This window comes from Culex quinquefasciatus, chromosome 2 (assembly GCF_015732765.1).
Source record: "Culex quinquefasciatus strain JHB chromosome 2, VPISU_Cqui_1.0_pri_paternal, whole genome shotgun sequence".
In the NCBI taxonomy this organism is placed as follows: Eukaryota; Metazoa; Arthropoda; class Insecta; order Diptera; family Culicidae; genus Culex; species Culex quinquefasciatus.
In genome coordinates, this window is record NC_051862.1 from 140,970,981 (window position 1) to 140,992,974 (window position 21,994).

Consider the following 21,994-nt stretch of genomic DNA (forward strand, 5'->3'; position numbering starts at 1 on the left):
AATAACTTTTTAAAATAGCTGTATCTCGAGAACTACATCAGCAAATCTTCTGAAACTTGGTGAAACTTGGCCCAGAGATACTTGACAGTCTAATGAAGCAAAATTCATCATTATCTCGAATTGCATATTCTTTGAAATGCTATAACATTATATAGATTGTTTTGGTTTTCTTAATGAAAATCGGATGTAACATCTTAATAGGGCTGTAAACTACATCAGCGAATGTTTTTTTTTATTTTTTGCACAGAGTTGCGCTATGGTGTAAGGAATCGATAGACCCCAATAATTAAAACCTAAAAAAGGATTTTAAATTTATTAAAATTGCTTTTGCAACCATTGACCTCTCGAGCATTTTGGTTTGTTTTTGTTTTTTTGACGTTTGTCAACGTTTTAAGGTCGTAGATGGTGTCATTCACTTTTGGATCCACGATGTGTTAAATGCTTCTACAAACAAAATGTAAAAAATATTTTTGATTGATGCATTCTAAGTTAAGATTTTAATGTTTTTTCCAAAATAAACAGGATTTTATCCAATATGTTATCCGTAATTTCGGTGAAGTAGTTTTGCCATACTGATGGACTTTTCCAGGAATCAAAATATCAAACTAGCTGGACAAGGGCAATATTTGAGGATCGGATTCGAGAAGTCCTGAGAAGCCGGAGTCGAGTTATTATAGAAGAACTATGCTAATCTACAGCTCTGACAGCACAGTTAGAGCCTGCAGTTTCGGAGCAATACTTAGGAATGGAGTTGTTTTCAATACTGGAGTAAAAAGCGATCGTTTTATTTTTTTCACATTTGCCGTCGCGACAAACTTCAAGCTGTATTCCAAGGTTCTTTTTCTGTGGTTTACAATACGTTACAAAACAATAAAGAGTAAGTTTTAAAGGTAGTATTTTGTTTTAAATTGAAAAAGCCGGAGGTTTAAGGCTAAATGAAGAAAAAGAAATAGAGAGACGAAACTAACGCTAACATTTATCGAGAAAGGAACGCGCTCTGGTTAAAACAAACAAAAAAATAAACTGATTTCAAGCAAGCAAATAAAACTGAAAATTGTTCGAATCGAAGTTACAACCTTTTTTTCTTACATCACTATGGCATAATGCAGTTCAAATTAAGTCTCATTGGAGTGACGCGCACACACATACACACACGAAGTTGGGCATGGGCATGTATTTGTGGAGGTGGTTGAACAAACACGATAAATACAAGAAGGGGAGCGCTTTTATTCGAATTGCTGTGTGTGTTGGGGTGCTTTATGTGTGCGTGATTGATGTTTTCACAATGTATTTGTGGGTGTGTTTGTGTTAAATCTACCATATACAATGAAATTGCTGTAATGCTTACACGCACACACGCACGCACTAAAAACTAAAATGGTTGGAATTGAATGCACGTTTGTTTGAGTGTTTGTGTTATATATGTGTTAATATATAAGGTGCCTATTGAAATTGGACTTGCTTGTCTGGCGCGTCTATATTACAAATCCTACTTGTATATGATTATCTTTTCATAAGTCTTTTGTTTTTGTTTACGTTTACACTTTTTTAAAGAGGAAAATGTGAAAATAAAAAAAATATAGATGTAAAATATTTTAATAAGTATCAATATAATCTAGAGAGAATGTGTGGGTGTGTTTGCGGGGAGGGTAGTGTGAATTGTTGAATTGGATGTTGTTTTGTTTTTGTTGAGTCGAACTCCTTTCGCGCATGACAGACTTCTTTTTTTTATTTTGTTGTTGCTACTGTTGTAGTATTGGTGTTGGCGCAAGGTGTGAGAGCTCTATCTTCGATAGAAGTGGTTGTTGTACCTACCTGGACCAATGCCCATTTGCGGATGACCCGGGCGGAGCATGTTTCCTCCGATGAGGGCGGCACCGGGCGGACCGATCGCCAACCCTTGTCGCATCATCGGAGGCATCAGTTGCATCTGGGGATTTAACGACATCGGTACCTGCAAGTCAACAAAAAACATTGTTAAAATCAACAAATTGTGGCTTTCTTTTAGCTTTGACCTTTGTTAGTAATTCAAACAGTTAAAAAAAACGCACACTTTCTAGTCTATGTTAATTTCTAATTTGTTATTAGAGATGCAACTAACACACACACATACAACTATCGATCTAAATCCACACACACACACACATTCAAACAAACATACTGAGAGACACACCCCCAGGGGGGAAAAGAGGGGGACACTAGATAACTGACCATTCCAATCGGTACTCCGGGTCGGGCGGCGGCCGCTGCTGAGACGGCCGCCGCTTGGTTGGCCGCCTGTATCCGTTGGATCATCGCGGCCCGGTTCAGTTCGTCGATCTGCTTTTGGTGGTTGGCGGCGGCAGCCTGGGCGTGGGCTATGACCGCTGCCTGCTGCTTTGGTTTTGGGCGTGATTGTGGGGTTGGATTTTGTTGAAGGGAGAGACAAATAGTAAGACACAAATACAAGACGGTTGTTGTTGATATTGATCTGGGTGTGTTTGTGTTTTTTTTTTAACATTTTTATTTCTGCTGAAACTTGAGTGATTTTGTGAGTGTTGATGTTTGAAAAATTAAAATAAAGCTTTTGGGAAATAATAACAAAGTGCATGGAACTTAAAAGAGTAACGAAATTAACTGAAATCTGTTTGATTGAATGTTCATCTTAACAACCTTCAAAGTTTCAATTTTTATTTATGGATTAACGCCTATTCTCAAATACACAGTTAAAAATTGTGTAAATTTAGAAGGTGTAATTTTTGAAGGTTGAATTTTACCTCAATTACCCAATTACTACTGAAAAAGTGGCAATACATCAGAAAAGTGGTAAAATTCAATTTTACACATGTACACATATTTTCTGACAAAAATATGTACCCCTTTTTCAGATGTAATTTTACCATGATTTTGTTACTGTGTATCTTGTGTTCAACATGTTCACTTCTAGAGATTTTTTTAAGAAGGTCCTATAAGTCGAGACTTTCTCTTCCTAAAATATACTTTATGAAAAAGTTTGAAGTCATTTGACAAACCCGGTTCTATCCCATTCCACTGAATCTCACTCCCCAGAATGGTCCTTTCCCCAGAAAAGTTTTTTTTATTTCGTAATGTACCTTATTTTAAAAAAACCTGTTCTAAAGTGTGAAATGTTTAGATTTCGCTTTTATTGTGATAACTGCTGACAAAACTTGAATGAATCCTTCTTGTCTTCTTAATCCAAAATTTTTGAACTTACGAACCCAATCCTGAAATATTTTGAGCCTGGGGAATGGAATAGAATCGAAAACCCCCATAAATCAAACCTTATGCTACTGTTTTCAAACAATCTAAGAATTCTTAAAATATGTATATTTACTAAACGTTTACGTATTGCAACCTAGGTTCGCAAAATATTTTTATTGGCAATTTATAGGGACCAGACTATACTTTTTACTAAAAAAATAACCAAAAATCAGGATCAACTCGGAGCGTTTTACACTCTTCGACAAAGTTGTAAGGGATTGAATTACTTATAACAATCTCACACTTGGACAATTCTTGGTGAGACCTGCGCCACCTGTGTGTGTGTGTGTGTGGTCCAATCCAATACCCGCTAACCGGTAGCGAAATTATGGGAAAGTATAATTTGTATCAGACTTTGTATATGCCGAATGCTGATACAACTTATCTCAGTCCCGGGTATTAGGTGGTAAAAGCCCTCGCGCTGCTTCCAACGACCCATTTCAGAATGGCAGAGATCCTAGCGGCCCAATTCCGAGGTCGTTGGGCATTGTCCGGCCCCGCCTTAACATAGAAGCAAGCACCGGACGGATCCTTGATCTATCTTAAGACTCCCAATCCCTTCAGGCAATTCAGGGATCAGAGCGTATTTAATATGAGTAGACAACATGTTTAATAACCTTCAGATGGCCGACTGGTTAGAGTCCCAGATCATCAATCCAAAGGTGTGAATACGAATCCCACCTGATTCAGTTTCGTTTTTGTTCATATTCAAAGTTCCAATTCCTGATTCCAAATTTCAAAGGTACCGACCGGGATTTGATCCCTGAACCTTCTGCTTGTGAGGCAGAAGCCGTAACCATTAGGCCACGAAGCCGGTTAGGTGAGACCTGCGCCACCTGCCGGCAAAATTCTGAAGCAATGTTTTTCCTCATACATTGCCCCTTGTTCTGAGCTGTACGTACTCTACCGTAGATCGTTCGAAGCATCTTCCGTTCAAAAACTCTAAGGGTTCGTCCGTCCTCTTGCCGCAGCGTCCAGGTCTCATGGCCATAGAGGGCAACCGGTCTAATAAGTGTCTTGTACAGGGTCAGCTTCGTGGCGCGTTGCACTCGATCAGATGTCGAGGTTTTCCGTAATCCAAAGTAGGCGCGATTCGCGGAGTGGATACGAGTCCGGATCTCTAAGCTGGTGTCGTAGTCGGCCGTTACCAGTACACGAATTCGCATCCTCCTCCAGCACATCACCAGAACGTGCTCCGTACCATACCGCGGGAGGCTGCGAAGTTGATGCACCGCTGGCCGTTGTCGTTCGTGACGGAGTGCAGGGTGTTCGGCCCGATCACCGGCTTGTACATCTCCTCGCTTCCTATGCGGGTGTTCATATCTTCGATGACGATCTTGACGTCCCTCTGCGGGCAGCTGTTTAACTTCTGCTCCAGCTTCGCGTAGAACGCTTCCTTCTCGGCATCGGATGCTTCCTCGTATGGGCAATGTATGTTGAAGATATGATAGTTGAAGAAACGACCTTTAATCCTCAACCTACACATCCGGTTGTTGATCGGCTCCCAATTTATCACACGACTCCGCATCTTGCCTAACACTATGAAGCCGGATCCACGCTTGTTTTCGGCTTCGCCACTCTGGTACATGGTGAGCTCCAAAGCATCATCCTCCCACATCTTCGCTCCCTTCCAGCACATCTCCTGCAGTGCTACAACACCGAAGTTGCGGGGTTTGAGCTCGTGTCCACGTGGTTTGTGGATGGTCCCGTACTCATACCCATCGAAACGTAGCGATCTGCAGTTCCATGTTCCGAGTTTCCAATCGGTGTCCTTTTCGTGCCTAGGTCTATGCCGTTTGTTTCGGATCCTTATTCCTTCTTGATTGTTCATAATACTTGAATTACTTGGGTATGGGGTTGCTAAAATACTTGGGTTGGGGTTGCTAAAACCTAGTCTCGGGGTGAAGCTGCCAGCTTGAAGCTACCGAGACCCAGCTCCGGTTTTCTCTTGACACCGTAACTAGTCAAGGCACGGAATCGAAAAAGGGCTCATTTTCTTGTGTCTAACGGCAAATCATGTAACAGGCCAGGTTTTGATGGATCTAGACTAAACCGACCCCGCTGAGTCCGAAAATCGCGGTCACGAAGCCGGATTCCTTAAGGGAAGCGAGATATTCAAGATGGCGACCAATATGGCGGCTATATAGAGAAGTTAACAATATCACAGTATGAAGGTTGTTGACGTGTCGATTTTAACTAATTTTGGGCCGCTGAACCCGAATATGACCAAGAAAATCGGTCACGGCGACCCAGAAGCGTGTAATCCAAGATGGCGTCCAATATGGCGAAGAGAGAATCTTCAAGTATTTTTAAACAAGATGTAACAGGTTTGTGACCGATCAAATTTAACTAATTTGGGGTCGCTGAACCCGATTATGAACATGAAAATCGATCACGGCGACCCAGGAGCGTGTAATCCAAGATGGCGTCCAATATGACGAAGAGAAAATCTTCAAGTATTTTTAAACAACATGTAACAGGTTTGTGACCGATCAAATTTAACTAATTTGGGGTCGCTGAACCCGAATATGACCATGAAAATCGGTCACGGCGACCTAGGAGCGTGTAACCCAAGATGGCGTCCAATATGGCGAATAGTGAATCTTCAAGTATTTTTAAACAAGATGTAACAGGCTTGTGACCGATCAAATTTAACTAATTTGGGGTCGCTGAACCCGAATATGACCATGAAAATCGGTCACGGCGACCTAGGAGCGTGTAATCCAAGATGGCGTCCAATATGGCGAATAGTGAATCTTCAAGTATTTTTAAACAAGATGTAACAGGCTTGTGACCGATCAAATTTAACTAATTTGGGGTCGCTGAACCCGAATATGACCATGAATATCGGTCACGGAATCCCAGGAGCGTGTAATCCAAGATGGCGTCCAATATGGCGAAAAGAAAATCTTCAAGTATTTTTTAACAAGATGTAACAGGCTTGTGACCGATCAAATTTACCTAATTTGGGGTCGCTGAACCCGAACATGACCATGAAAATCGGTCACGGAATCCTAGGAGCGTGTAATCCAAGATGGCGTCCAATATGGCGAATAGTGAATCTTCAAGTATTTTTAAACAACATGTAACAGGCTTGTGACCGATCAAATTTACCTAATTTGGGGTCGCTGAACCCGAATATGACCATGAAAATCGGTCACGGCGACCCAGTAGCGTGTAATCCAACATGGCGTCCAATATGGCGAATAGTGAATCTTCAAGTATTTTTAAACAAGATGTAACAGGCTTGTGACCGATCAAATTTAACTAATTTGGGGTCGCTGAACCCGAATATGACCATGAATATCGGTCACAGAATCCCAGGAGCGTGTAATCCAAGATGGTGTCCAATATGACGAAGAGAAAATCTTCAAGTATTTTTAAACAACATGTAACAGGTTTGTGACCGATCAAATTTAACTAATTTGGGGTCGCTGAACCCGAATATGACCAAGAAAATCGGCCACGGCGACCCAGGAACGTGTAATCCAAGATGGCGTCCAATATGGCGAAGAGAAAATCTTCAAGTATTTTTTAACAAGATGTAACAGGCTTGTGACTGATCAAATTTAACTAATTTGGGGTCGCTGAACCCGAATATGACCATGAAAATCGGTCACAGAATCCCAGGAGCGTGTAATCCAAGATGGCGTCCAATAAGGCGAAGAGAAAATCTTCAAGTATTTTTTAACAAGATGTAACAGGCTTGTAACCGATCAAATTTACCTAATTTGGGGTCGCTGAACCCGAATATGACCATGAAAATCGGTCACGGCGACCCAGGAGCGTGTAATCCAAGATGACGTCCAATATGACGAAGAGAAAATCTTCAAGTATTTTTAAACAACATGTAACAGGCTTGTGACCGATCAAATTTAACTTATTTGGGGTCGCTGAACCCGAATATGTCCATGGAAATCGGTCACGGCGACCCAGGAGCGTGTAATCCAAGATGACGTCCACTATGGCGAAGAGAGAATCTTCAAGTATTTTTAAACAACATGTAACAGGCTTGTGATCGATCAAATTAAACTAATTTGGGGTCGCTGAACCCGAATATGACCATGAAAATCGGTCACGGCGACCTAGTAGCGTGTAATCCAAGATGGCGTCCAATATGGCGAAGAGAGAATCTTCGAGTATTTTTAAACAACATGTAACAGGCTTGTCAAGGCGACCGAGGACCGTGTAATCCAAGATTGCGTCGAATACTTGAAGATTCTCTCTTCGCCATATTGGACGCCATCTTGGAGTACACGCTACTGGGTCGCCGTGACCGATTTGCATGGTCATATTCGGGTTCAGCGACCCCAAATTAGTTAAATTTGATCGGTCACAAGCCTGTTACATGTTGTTTAAAATTACTTGAAGATTCACTATTCGCCATATTGGACGCCATCTTGGATTACACGCTCCTGGGATTCCGTGACCGATTTTCATGGTCATATTCGGGTTCAGCGACCCCAAATTAGGTAAATTTGATCGGTCAGAAGCCTGTTACATGTTGTTTAAAATTACTTGAAGATTCACTATTCGCCATATTGGACGTCATCTTGGATTACACGTTCCTGGGTCGCCGTGACCGATTTTCATGGTCATATTCGGGTTCAGCGACCCCAAATTAGTTAAATTTGATCGGTCACAAGCCTGTTACATGTTGTTTAAAAATACTTGAAGATTCTCTCTTCACCATATTGGACGCCATCTTGGATTACACGTTCTTGGGTCGCCGTGACCGATTTTCATGGTCATATTCGGGTTCAGCGACCCCAAATTAGGTAAATTCGGTCGGTCACAAGCCTGTTACATCTTGTTTAAAAATACTTGAAGATTCACTATTCGCCATATTGGACGCCATGTTGGATTACACGCTACTGGGTCGCCGTGACCGATTTTCATGGTTATATTCGAGTTCAGCGACCCCAAATTAGTTAAATTTGATCGGTCACAAGCCTGTTACATCTTGTTTAAAAATACTTGAAGATTCACTATTCGCCATATTGGACGCCATGTTGGATTACACGCTACTGGGTCGCCGTGACCGAATTTCATGGTCATATTCGAGTTCAGCGACCCCAAATTAGTTAAATTTGATCGGTCACAAGCCTGTTACATGTTGTTTAAAAATACTTGAAGATTCACTATTCGCCATATTGGACGCCATGTTGGATTACACGCTACTGGGTCGCCGTGACCGATTTTCATGGTCATATTCGAGTTCAGCGACCCCAAATTAGTTAAATTTGATCGGTCACAAGCCTGTTACATGTTGTTTAAAAATACTTGAAGATTTTCTCTTCGTCATATTGGACGCCATGTTGGATTACACGCTACTGGGTCGCCGTGACCGATTTTCATGGTCATATTCGGGTTCAGCGACCCCAAATTAGTTAAATTTGATCGGTCACACGCCTGTTACATCTTGTTTAAAAATACTTGAAGATTCTCTCTTCACCATATTGGACGCCATCTTGGATTACACGTTCCTGGGTCGCCGTGACCGATTTTCATGGTCATATTCGGGATCAGCGACCCCAAATTAGGTAAATTTGGTCGGTCACAAGCCTGTTACATCTTGTTTAAAAATACTTGAAGATTCACTATTCGCCATATTGGACGCCATGTTGGATTACACGCTACTGGGTCGCCGTGACCGATTTTCATGGTCATATTCGAGTTCAGCGACCCCAAATTAGTTAAATTTGATCGGTCACAAGCCTGTTACATGTTGTTTAAAAATACTTGAAGATTCACTATTCGCCATATTGGACGCCATGTTGGATTACACGCTACTGGGTCGCCGTAACCGATTTTCATGGTCATATTCGAGTCCAGCGACCCCAAATTAGTTAAATTTGATCGGTCACAAGCCTGTTACATGTTGTTTAAAAATACTTGAAGATTCACTATTCGCCATATTGGACGCCATGTTGGATTACACGCTACTGGGTCGCCGTGACCGATTTTCATGGTCATATTCGAGTCCAGCGACCCCAAATTAGTTAAATTTGATCGGTCACAAGCCTGTTACATGTTGTTTAAAAATACTTGAAGATTTTCTCTTCGTCATATTGGACGCCATGTTGGATTACACGCTACTGGGTCGCCGTGACCGATTTTCATGGTCATATTCGGGTTCAGCGACCCCAAATTAGTTAAATTTGATCGGTCACACGCCTGTTACATCTTGTTTAAAAATACTTGAAGATTCTCTCTTCACCATATTGGACGCCATCTTGGATTACACGTTCCTGGGTCGCCGTGACCGATTTTCATGGTCATATTCGGGTTCAGCGACCCCAAATTAGGTAAATTTGGTCGGTCACAAGCCTGTTACATCTTGTTTAAAAATACTTGAAGATTCACTATTCGCCATATTGGACGCCATGTTGGATTACACGCTACTGGGTCGCCGTAACCGATTTTCATGGTCATATTCGGGTTCAGCGACCCCAAATTAGGTAAATTTGATCGGTCACAAGCCTGTTACATCTTGTTTAAAAATACTTGAAGATTCACTATTCGCCATATTGGACGCCATGTTGGATTACACGCTACTGGGTCGCCGTGACCGATTTTCATGGTCATATTCGAGTTCAGCGACCCCAAATTAGTTAAATTTGATCGGTCACAAGCCTGTTACATGTTGTTTAAAAATACTTGAAGATTCTCTCTTCACCATATTGGACGCCATCTTGGATTACACGTTCCTGGGTCGCCGTGACCGATTTTCATGGTCATATTCGGGTTCAGCGACCCCAAATTAGGTAAATTCGGTCGGTCACAAGCCTGTTACATCTTGTTTAAAAATACTTGAAGATTCACTATTCGCCATATTGGACGCCATGTTGGATTACACGCTACTGGGTTGCCGTGACCGATTTTCATGGTCATATTCGAGTTCAGCGACCCCAAATTAGTTAAATTTGATCGGTCACAAGCCTGTTACATGTTGTTTAAAAATACTTGAAGATTCACTATTCGCCATATTGGACGCCATGTTGGATTAAACGTTCCTGGGTCGCCGTGACCGATTTTCATGGTCATATTCGGGTTCAGCGACCCCAAATTAGGTAAATTTGGTCGGTCACAAGCCTGTTACATCTTGTTTAAAAATACTTGAAGATTCACTATTCGCCATATTGGACGCCATGTTGGATTACACGCTACTGGGTCGCCGTGACCGATTTTCATGGTCATATTCGAGTTCAGCGACCCCAAATTAGTTAAATTTGATCGGTCACAAGCCTGTTACATGTTGTTTAAAAATACTTGAAGATTCACTATTCGCCATATTGGACGCCATGTTGGATTACACGCTACTGGGTCGCCGTGACCGATTTTCATGGTCATATTCGGGTTCAGCGACCCGAAATTAGTTAAAATCGACGCGTCGACAACCTTCATACTGTGATATTGTTGACTTCTCTATATAGCCGCCATATTGGTCGCCATCTTGAATATCTCGCTTCCCTTAAGGAATCCGGCTTCGTGACCGCGATATTCGGACTCAGCAGGGTCGATTTAGCCTAGATCCATCAAAACCTGGCCTGTTACACGATTTGCCGTTAGACATGCTATTTTTGGGTTTTTAGCCTTGACTAAACGGGGGCTTTTCTCACGTGGCCTGTCAGCATACTACCACAGTTCCCACCGGGGTTGGTTATCCGATCTCTCCAATGGTAACTGGTATCCCGGCTAGCGCCGCGGGGAGGCCAGGGTATCGGAGATGATTAAAGTATTGAAAAAATACTACGAGGAAGTACCCCAAATCAATTTACTGTTATTTCACATTTCAGAAATATGCGCTACCTCTACGGCACAATCGCGGATATTTGCCATAGTTTTCTTATTGCAGTTCGCACACTTGACCCACTGGAAGTTGCTGTTTTTGAAGAAAATTGCATTTTTTATTTAATAATGTATTATATTTGCTAACTTTTTAGTAAAATCAACAGTTTCAAACCCCGCTTACCTTCGTTACCGACTGAAACGGTCAATTTATCTCATCCCGTTCCCCCCTTTTTTCAATAAAATGGTAGGTACTGAAGCAGATAGTATTAAAAAACCGTAAGCATTAGAAAAGGTCAAAAACAAACTGTGATTACGCCCCACCACACCCATGCACGAGGTATTTTATTTTTGTAGTATGTGTAGTAGTGGTTGTCGAGAGAATGACTTAAAATTACATTATAAAACAGGCCAACGGGAAACTACTACTTAATTTTTCTTTTTTTGTCAAACAATTCCGACCTAAAACGACGAATGTTCGCCGTTTGCACCAACTTGGCAAGACAATCAAACAGATTACGATGAAGAATTGTGTGTAACAACAAGTGAAAACAGATAAAACAAAAACAGAAAATAATCAAATTAAGATTCTAACCAAATGATAGTGATGCTACTGATAAAAGGTATGTAAATGAATTCGTATGTGTATAAATAACTGTACGTACGTTAAGTGGTGTGTCTGTGTTGGTGAAATAAAGTTGCGGTTCGGGACTTACCTCGTGGGGCGACATTAGCCGGCTGTCCTTGCCCGGTCCGCTCGTGACTATCGTGTTCGTCCCGCTGACGGCGGCTGCCGACGAGAACGCCTTGAAGGCGGCCGCCTGCTGCGCTTGGTGTTGCGCGGCGGCGGCCTGCATCTGCTGGACGTGCTGCTGCTGGACGGCCGCGTTGGCCGCCGCCACGGCTGCAGCCGCGTGCTGTTGCTGCTTTTCCTGGTGCTTCTGCTGGAGCAGCTGCTGCGTCGCCAGGCTGATCTTCTTCTGGTACTGCGGTTTGCGCGCCCGGATCTCCTCCAGACTGAGGTCCTCCGGCGGGTGCACGATCTTGGACGTCGTCCCGGTCACCGGTATCACAGAGGAGGCGGCGGATTTGGCGGCGTCCCCGCCGACCGCGTTGGCGTTGGCCGCGTTCGCCGAGTTTGTCGTCGGTGGCGCGCTGATCGTCGCACTGCTGCGAGAATAGAGAGGGCATCGGTAAACGCAAGATTGTCAAACACGGGCCCCAGAAAACTAACCTGTACGCGGGGAAGGTCGCCTTGTTGATTGCGGGGTTTGCGGAGATGGTCGTGGCGGACGCCGCAGCCGGGAACAGTGGCCTCGGGTGACCACCCATCATCTGCTGCATCATGCCGGGCATCCCGGACGGGACCATGTACGGCATGTGGCCCATCTGGGCCGCCATCATCGGGTTCATTCCGTAGGGCAGGTGCGGCGTCATCATGTTCGGAGGCATCACCAGGCCTTGTGAAACGGGAGCTACAAGAAATTGAATGAGAACCGTGTTAGTTTATAGACAGACGTTTGACCGACTTACAGCGCGATGTAAATATCGATTTTTCAAACACCGAAATACCAAACTTCCACAAACCACCTTCCCCACCCCACAAGCAAAAACAAAACACAACAGAACCCACTCACCTTCCGCCTTTGGCTTCTTCCCAACCGGTTCATCGTCGTCCGAATCAGACCTATTTCCCCCCGCTCCAGATCCTCCGCCTCCCCCACCTCCACCTCCACCCCCGCCGTTTCCGTTCTTTTGCCGCTCGTGCTCCCGAATGTCGTCCGGCGGGATGCCCTCCATGCCGTAGATTTCGATCTCGATGTTAGACCGGTTGGGCAGCGAGTTGGGCACCTTGTCGATCGACTCCTTGTGCACCTGCATGCAGTGGATCGACAATCCGGGGCCCGTGTACAGCTTCTTGTGGCAGATGTGACACTTGAAGTGTTTGGCCTTCTGGTGCTGCACCAGAATCTTCTCGTCGTCGAACTCGCGGTTGCAGTACCTGGAAGAAGACAAGAAAGAAGAACCAGAATGGGAAAGTGTTAGAAGCAGTGGTTCTCAAGCATTTGAATTTAATCTAGTAATTCTTAAAAGAAAAAAAGATTTTTTTAATCTGACTTCATAATACATTGTGAAAAGTACGGTTTTAAATTCGTTCGTCATGCAAATTGCCAGGAATCCGATTTTTGGTCAAATCTTGTTATCTTGGTTTCAAACGAAAGCTTAGGACGCTCGCTTTCCAAAACCGACGGATGTTTTCTCTAAGGCCACCGGAAACTTGCTACGACCGGAAAAAGTCCATATGAGACCTCAATTATAACGACCTGTATCCGGCCAATAGGGTCCTAAAGCCCTTCGTCAATTTTTATGTACAACGGTAAAAAACACGATTTAAACCATTTCTGATTACTTTTTTTCATTTTAAAACAAAACAAAATTACAAGACAACATTTTTTCGATGGATCAACTATGGTCCCCTTGGAACGAGCTGTCAAGTAGGACCTTTTCTGTCATGAAGGGCCGCGATGTTAATTTTTTAAATTGATTTAAAAATCCATTTTAAATCCTTTGCGGTCGTACAAAGTGTCGTTGTACTCAGAAAAATAAGCTTTATCGTTTTAAGGTTTATCGTTAAGGTAAAAAGGACAAAATATCGAAAGTATTAATAAAACGTTACTTAATCCACCCTTAGGTGGTTGATGCCTTCCTCAAATTCATATACAGTAGTTGTTCGGTAACTGGGCTGAAAACGTAGCCCAGTCACCGAATGTTGCTCGTTAACTGGGCTGAACAAAAAATAACGAGGGGACCACCGATGCATAATAAAAAGTTTTTTTATTTATTGAATATGATTTTTGCATCCATTAACCCCTCGGTCATTTTGGTTTGTTTTGTTTTTTTTTACGTTTGTCTGCTTTTTAACTGGGCTACAGCCCAGTTATCGAGCGCCCAGTTAAAAAGCAGCCCAGTTAAACAACGCCCAGTTACCGAACAACTACTGTAGTATCATTTACCCTACACATTTCTTCTAATAGATTTGTCAGATCTTCAAAATGAATATAATTCAAAAGGTCTTTAGCTTAACTTTCGAAAGACGCGTAGCATGATGGATTCGGAAATCATTTTCATAGAAATATATGAGAACCAACTGAAAAAGTAGGTAAACAACATCTAAGTGCTCGTAAATAGAAAATCTCCTGATGGCCAACACCTTCTGTTTTAATTTGTTTTTAGTTCATATTCTATGTTCAATCCCAAAGCCGTTTCAATGGGAACAACCGGAATTTGACCCCTGAACTTTCTGCTTATGAGCCGGAGATCATGATATCGAGCTTCTTCAAACTTGGCGAAAATTCCACTCCCATCAACAGCACATAGCTCTTCATGACCACCCCCGACACAGTCTGCGGAACTTCTCCTACGATACCCTCCCCTTGACATGTCCCTGAACCACGTCCTCAATCGAATCCACTTTCCGCTTAATCTACGGCGCTCCCCCGCTACTGTCAATCTGAATTCACCCGTTGGACATGGCCTTGCTGAAGCCAACCTTGGCATTCGGTGAACTCTTCATCAGCTAAGCCTGTGCAGCTCTTCAGCCAGAACTACCCGGTAAATCGTTGCTTCAACTGCCCATCTCCAGAATCACCTTACCCTCCTCGTTCAGTTCCCAGCACATCCGGGTGTCCTGTTCCGTCTGGATCACGCCTCTGACCGTCGACTCGATACTTTTCACGCCGCCAACAATCTTCTGGTGCTCCAGCACAAACACCGGCACCAAATCCAGCGGGTCGACGATCGTGCCTTGCTGGTCGATGCAGGATGCGCTCCGTTTCTTCATGATAGCCGATTCAGAATCGGCGATTCCGTCCGGGGATGGAATAAATTCACCAAAAAACATCATACAATCACAACCCGGCGACGGCAGATCACTCTCACATCAAAAAGATAAACAGAGAGAGAGAGAGAGAGAGAGAGAGAGAGAGCACGTTTGACGTTTACGCAGCAGCAGTGCCAGAAATACAAAACAAACTTATTATACAGACTTTTCAACACCAAAAATTCGAAACACTTATACACGCAGAAAAATGTTTTGTAGAATCAGCCTGTACGAGGTTTGATTCAACAAAATATTTTGTTGAATATAATCAACGAAATTTTTGCATTGAATCAACTATCGAATTTTGTTGTTTCAAATCGGGACATTTTGTTATTTCAAAGCAATTTTTTTGTTGAATCTACCCTAACTTTTGCAGAAGGAAATTTGACAGATAGTGCGATCAAATAAGAATTTTGTTGAAACAACGTCGGTTTTTTGTAGAATCGAATCAAGGTTTTTTGTTAAAACAACTGAGTATTTTCTCAATTTTCTGTTATTCTTTGTATTGAATCAATTAATAAAAACTGCACTTCATTTTTTAAATTTTATTGAAGATCTCAAATATTTTTAATCTGCTCTTGAATAATCTGTTTCGCTGCCCTTAAACCGCAGCCGTGTTGCTGACAACTCAGCCGACAAGTTTGCTAAGTTGCCTTTCCGCGCTGGGCGGCCATGTTGTCACTGGCTTCCAGGTCTGCAGAGGTCTGCAAGGGTGGGAAAAACGTTAAAAAAGGACATTTGAGATAAAATGATAAGGTACTTATGAAGCTTGTTTCGTTGAAGGCTAATATTTTGTGGGGATTTCCATTCGATCGGCAAAACTGAATTGGTTTTCCGCCTAGCAACTTCTGGTCGTGGCAGCTTCCGCTTCTGAATTGTTGATTCCTGGTTGCTTTTGGCATTAAAATCACCCCGAATCTCGATCACTACCTTTCCGAATCTCGCGAATCTTTGCTCATGGCAAGAGAACAGGCCACGGATAGAATCAAATGTATGGCCTCGCCGCACGGAACGAAAACGAAATTTACCTCGGAGCTTGATCCTCCGCCTACTGAGGAAAAAACTTTACATTTTGACTGATAGCGGGCACGTGTAAACAACAATAGTTTTTGATTACAACCAAAAGACACAGCAAAGTTGAATCAACGCCGTTCTGAGTAGAATCAAAGCAACAATTTTGTTGGTATTTCTCAAAGAGTTTGACGAAATAAAGCAACTTAATTCAACTCAAAGTTTTGAGTTGTTTCAATTGGTTTTCAGGGTTATTTCAACAAAAAATCGTCAAATTAAAATAACAAAATATTTTTCTGATTCAAATAGGCTTGATTTTTCTGCGTGTAGAATAATCCAAGGCTTGCCATGCGCGCAAGCGCCACAAACACCGGTCCCCCGAAAATGGTGCGGAGAGTAATTATTATTCGTTTACATTTTTACTTTTATTAAGTTAAAAATTAGTTAATAAGTCTAAGTGTTAAGTTTCTTATTAGTTTTTTATTTACTTGAAAGTTCATGTAATCGAGACATGACGATTTGTTTCATAATCTATACAGACTTTTTGAAGAAGAGATGCAGACTCTCATTTGAAACAATGTGGCAACCGGGCGATACGCATGCTGCGCGACTCTCGCGCGTAAGCAAAAAGATCCGGCCTTTGAGGTTATGCAAAAATCACCCTTTTTTGCAGCTACAAAAAAACTTTTTCGTGTCATAACTTTAAAAGTACTTCACTAAACAGAATAAAATTTAATAGGGTCTTAGGAGACCCCAAAACTAACAGAATAAGGCGGATCCGGCCAAAATCGGTTCAGCCAGTTCTGAGATAATCGTGTGGAAAAAAAATCATGTCTACACACATCCCCACAGACATTTGTAGAGAATTTGATTCTGAGTCGATAGGTATACGTGAAGGTATATCTAAAAGGTGTATTTAAGAAGTTCATTTTTCGAGTGATTTTATAGCCTTGCCTCAGTGAGGTGAGGAAGGCAAAAAGGAAATTCATAGATGAGAAAAGGTCAATGCGGATGTTGAGCAAATCGAGCTCAGTATCCATATAGGGGAGAAATGTCAAAGCCGAGGTACATAGATTACACAAATTATTGGCAACAGCCTAAACTGCCTCTCGAAGCTAGTCCCATCTGTAATTTCGTCAATTTTGAGGTAATGATGCAGTTCGGTTCAAAATCATGTAAACTATCAGAAAAACCAATAACATTTTATACTTTGTTCGAGAAAACTGGAGAATATCCAATTTTTCGTGAGATTCTAACACGTAGCCTTATGGGCGGGACAAATTTGACATGCGTTTTTCTCGGCTTGCTGTTTTTACATATGGGACGGACTCGATTAGAGCGGCAGTAAACATGGTGTGAAAAACCATCATTTTTTTAAGTTCAATAATTTTGTGACATTTCTGTGCGTTTTTAATTTTTTTTAAACAGATGTTTGGATAGTTATTAATGTGAAATTTTCTGTCATCAACAAACATGTTTTAAAATAATATCTAGTCTTTAAAACATCAATGACTTTGTAATATTGGTGTGCTTTTTCCGATATTTTGAACATGAGCAGCTCTGTTCATAGTTTCTAATGTAAAATTGACTGACTTCTATATTTTTTAAGTTTATCCAAAATTTCAAATATAGGCAGTTCTATTAATAGATTCCTTGTATTTTGCTCTCCGTTGTGTTGGCTATCACAATAGCATGAAAAACACATTTAAAAGCAAACGGTTCTACTTTTTTTTTTTTTTTTGCGGATCGAGGTGGGATAGCCAGGATCAAGTCAGTCCAAGTCCGGTTGTGTAAAGGAATGGTAATGGTCGTGTCAATCACATGCGGATCGCTCGCACTCCATGGGAGCGGGGATTGAGGACATGATTGGGTAGGTTAAAATGAGATTGTGTTTGTGAGAGTATGTAATCGCGTAAAGATGTAAATAAGCTAAATCGAAACTTCGTGCTCAATCACCGCCCCCAATGTTCATTAAAAACCCCATTTGCACAAGCTTCCCAAAATCAGTGCTGTAGGTTTGAACTGTCGAGACTGTTAAAACCTACAGAACTGGCCCCAAGGAACTCGAGCAAACGGGGTATACTATCCACGCACCAACGGACTTTTACTACGTGACCCTTAACTGTTCCAACAAAAGCAAAATTATTAAAATGAATTCATATGTTGAGGTTTAAACTCAATTAGCAAAGGTCATTATTTAAAAGAAGCAAAGAAACACACCTCGGGCAAAATTTTCCCACATAAAAGGACTTATATAAAATGTTTTACAGTCTTGCAGTCCCCTGTCCTGTCACGTTCGTCAAAAGTCTTGTCAATTTTGCTGAAAATTAAAGTGGTTAGTGTTGCAGTTAATCGTATTCAACATGACCAGAAAAGGCAGGCCTGTAATACGATTATCATGCATGAGTACTTAGCCTTAAAGAGGACGACTCCGCAACCGCCGTCAGATGTCCTCGATCACCTTCGCCAGTATAAGTCACAATTGGCCACGAGTTTGTCCTGGTCGTCCTTTGACCAGCTCCGCGGTGGGTTTCATCATATCGAAATCGGAATTCCATTACACTACGCAACCCGGCCGCTAGGTACGCTCCAGTTGCTCCGAATTTTCCGACGTCAGGCAGCATTCGATCATTCGGTTCCGTCTGGATTTATTCTTCAAAACTGTGGCACTGTAAATATTCTTCAAATAACTAATAAAAGTAAAAAAAGTAAATCTTTCCCAGTTCCTGAGGGGAACACCCTTGAAGAGTATCGGGGCCGGCATTTACAAAGCGGATTCAGTGGCAATTTCATTCTCAACTTAATGTTAACATGTAAAGGTTAATGTTAACATTCCATAGGTCGCCTCCCTAAGGTGTTGTGATAAGGTCCAGTTTGTGACGATACACTACCTTCCCTTTACTAAGCAATCGAATCCAGAAGGGAAAAGATCATAACTAATAAAGAACTATTAATATTTCCAGACACCACTCGGCAAAGATCAATGTGTAACATCTTTGACTGGCGCTAGTATGGGGAACAAATGCTCCCCTGCTCTTTCCGTATTGGTAAAGTGCATTACAAGCCCTCCGACCGTCCCATGCTTTCCATGGGGGCAAGGTCCCAGCCGTGCGGAGGGATTTAAAAGCAAACGGTTCTACTAAGTTGTAAATAGCCCAAAACGAGAGCTGCAAAACAACGAAACAGGTAAGCTGGAAGTGCTGAAAGGTTCCAAGCGAAAGAGTTGGATCTTTGCGACAAATCAGACCCCTTAAGTGAGTGAAGTGCAATTTTTTAAACTTAATCTCACTTATCTGTATGAAAACTATGTCCGAATTCATCATACCACCAGCGAAGTCTGCAAATTCATAAGCTGGAAAATTATCTGCAACTGTTTTTAAATATCTGCAAAATTCTAGATAAATCTGCAAAATTGGCATCACTGCATGCAACCTATTGGAAAGATAAACGAAACCTTCGAAACAACCCTGCCTTAAGTTATGACCACTTGACTGCCCCTGTTCGCATAAATGTCCCAAGTGCATTTTAATCACTTGAGTTAAATTGTGTGCTCTTTCAGAAAAAAAACAATAATATCCACTCTGTTTTACAAATCTTGAGGAAATCCAGTTTTTTTTTCGCGAAAACTTAACATTTATGTGTAGGAGAAAGTTCGAAGTCGAAATAATGTAAGTTTAAGGAACTTTTAAATTACTAAAATAAGCATAAGCATAAGCATAAGCATAAGCATAGGTGCCCACCCGCAGTTGCTACTCCGTTATTGACCAGGACCTCCAGAAGTTACATCCACGAGCCGTGGAAGATGAGTGGGTGCTATCTTTCCTCGCTTCGCAACTTCTCAAAGGCCCCTATCATGCTGATCAATACCGGCGCCGGCCACGACCAGTGGTAGGGTCACGGGGAAGTGGATGGGAATGTTAGTCCGATACTTGAGTGATAGAGACCGCCCAATCGACTGCTTCTCCGACAAAGTATCACATGAGTTTTGAGGGGGTTAGTAGATGGGTATGAGGTCAGGATTCACGAGTGGCAGTGATGTGACCATGAGCATTTTGTTTATCGGTTGAAATTTTTCAAATCTTAGGCAGCCGGCTGCGGAAAGATAGATAATTGATTATTTAAAATGGTTTATTTTTATCGTACGCGTGCCAGCCGAGCAGTAGTGCTATGGGCTGGACTTATCAGTATATTTTTACTGTTTTTACAATTTAGATAACGCGAGCAAATTTCAAAAATAATAAATAAATGACGCTTTACTCTTCATAAAATCGATAGTTTGATGAGTTAATACTAAAACTGAAAGTTGGAATATTTCTTTACGATCATTTACGCCGAAAATTATCGCGAAAAAACCGGACTGTGCGTCCCAAGAAGCACTGCACTTATGAAGGCATTATTCAATTATTATGACCAATCACCCCATGCACACAAACAGCGACACAAAAGAGACGAAAATTATCGCGAAAAAACAGGACTGCGCGTCCCCAGAAGCACTGCACTTATGAAGGCATTATTTAATTATTATGACCAATCACCCCATGTACACAAACAGCGACACAAAAGAGACGAAAGTTATCGCGAAAAAAAACAGGACTGCGCGTCCCCAGAAGCACTGCACTTATCACATAAAAGAGACGGAAAATAACACGAAAAAAACAGGACTGCGCGTCCACACAGGCACCGCACTACTGATGCCATTATTTAATTATAATAGCCAATCACCCCATGCACTCGAACAGCGACATAAAAGAGACGGAAAATAACACGAAAAAACAGGACTGTGCGTCCACACTGGCACCGCACTACTGATGCCATTATTTAATTATAATAGCCAATCACCCCATGCACTCGAACAGCGACATAAAAGAGACGGAAAATAACACGAAAAAACAGGACTGTGCGTCCACACAGGCACCGCACTAATGATGCCATTATTTAATTATAATAGCCAATCACCCCATGCACTCGAACAGCGACATAAAAGAGACGGAAAATAACACGAAAAAACAGGACTGCGCGTCCACACAAGCACCGCACTACTGATGCCATTATTTAATTATAATAGCCAATCACCCCATGCACTCGAACAGCGACATAAAAGAGACGGAAAATAACACGAAAAAACAGGACTGCGCGTCCACACAGGCACCGCACTACTGATGCCATTATTTAATTATAATAGCCAATCACCCCATGCACTCGAACAGCGACATAAAAGAGACGGAAAATAACACGAAAAAACAGGACTGTGCGTCCACACAGGCACCGCACTAATGATGCCATTATTTAATTATAATAGCCAATCACCCCATGCACTCGAACAGCGACATAAAAGAGACGGAAAATAACACGAAAAAACAGGACTGCGCGTCCACACAGGCACCGCACTACTCAAGGAACTTTTAAATTACTAAAATAATACGAAGAACTGCTCCAAAAGTGGACCCCTGTTAATTTTACGTACAAAAATGAAAAAAAAACTGTGTATATAAGCAAAAGCTTTTCTAACACGTACAATAAATGCTTGTTGTTATCAATCTATTTGCAGATATTTCAATCATGAGTATAAATATTTATACCTGTTTTCATGTTTAAAGTACTAACATTGCTGAAACTGTAAGAATTTATAATTAAGCCACCACCGGAGACGGAAAATCGACCACCCGCCCAAGTTTCTTTTCTACCACCAGAACATGAGAATAACTCGATAGATTGCTTTCAAACTGTTCCAATTCCTAAAGTGATATATTTTGAACAAGCTGGAAAGTTTTCAATGTTATCTGTTGAACCCTTTTGTTACATTGAAAGTTTGAAATTATAATTTTGCTTGATTGATTTGCGAATGTATGGAAAAATATGAAATCGTTGCCTTTGCTAAGCTATTTCTCCGATACGGCTGAAGGAATACTAGTTTTTATTGCTAGAACTCCTTTTTGAGTAATTTACGTTTCCAAAATGCCTATATGTGTTGAAGAAAATCTTTCGCATTTAGGAGATTTGTTAGTTCAAAATTTTGAATCGATTTTTTCAGCGGCCGCCATTTCAGAACCA

The 21,994-nt window shown here is 41.8% G+C and overlaps 1 protein-coding gene across 6 annotated transcripts in view; it reads right to left on the bottom strand.

The window, feature by feature from the left end:
- LOC6031757 (BUB3-interacting and GLEBS motif-containing protein ZNF207) overlaps positions 1-21,994 on the bottom strand; it is a 40,864-nt gene that overhangs the window by 12,974 nt on the left and 5,896 nt on the right. For 2 of the 6 annotated variants that reach the window (XR_005277882.1, XM_038258398.1), the window contains exons 2-6: positions 12,690-13,054; positions 12,287-12,527; positions 11,769-12,222; positions 2,212-2,376; positions 1,816-1,954 (exon numbers count right to left, since the gene is read on the bottom strand). Coding sequence is in view for 5 of the 6 variants with exons in the window: in XM_038258398.1 (XP_038114326.1) it covers positions 1,816-1,954; positions 2,212-2,376; positions 11,769-12,222; positions 12,287-12,527; positions 12,690-13,054 (1,364 nt within the window). In the remaining variant the exon portion in view is untranslated. Of the gene's footprint in view, positions 1-1,207; positions 1,544-1,815; positions 1,955-2,211; positions 2,377-11,768; positions 12,223-12,286; positions 12,528-12,689; positions 13,055-21,994 lie in introns of those variants that run through there. The other 4 variants (XM_038258402.1, XM_038258401.1, XM_038258399.1 and 1 more) reach the window with 4 other exon arrangements.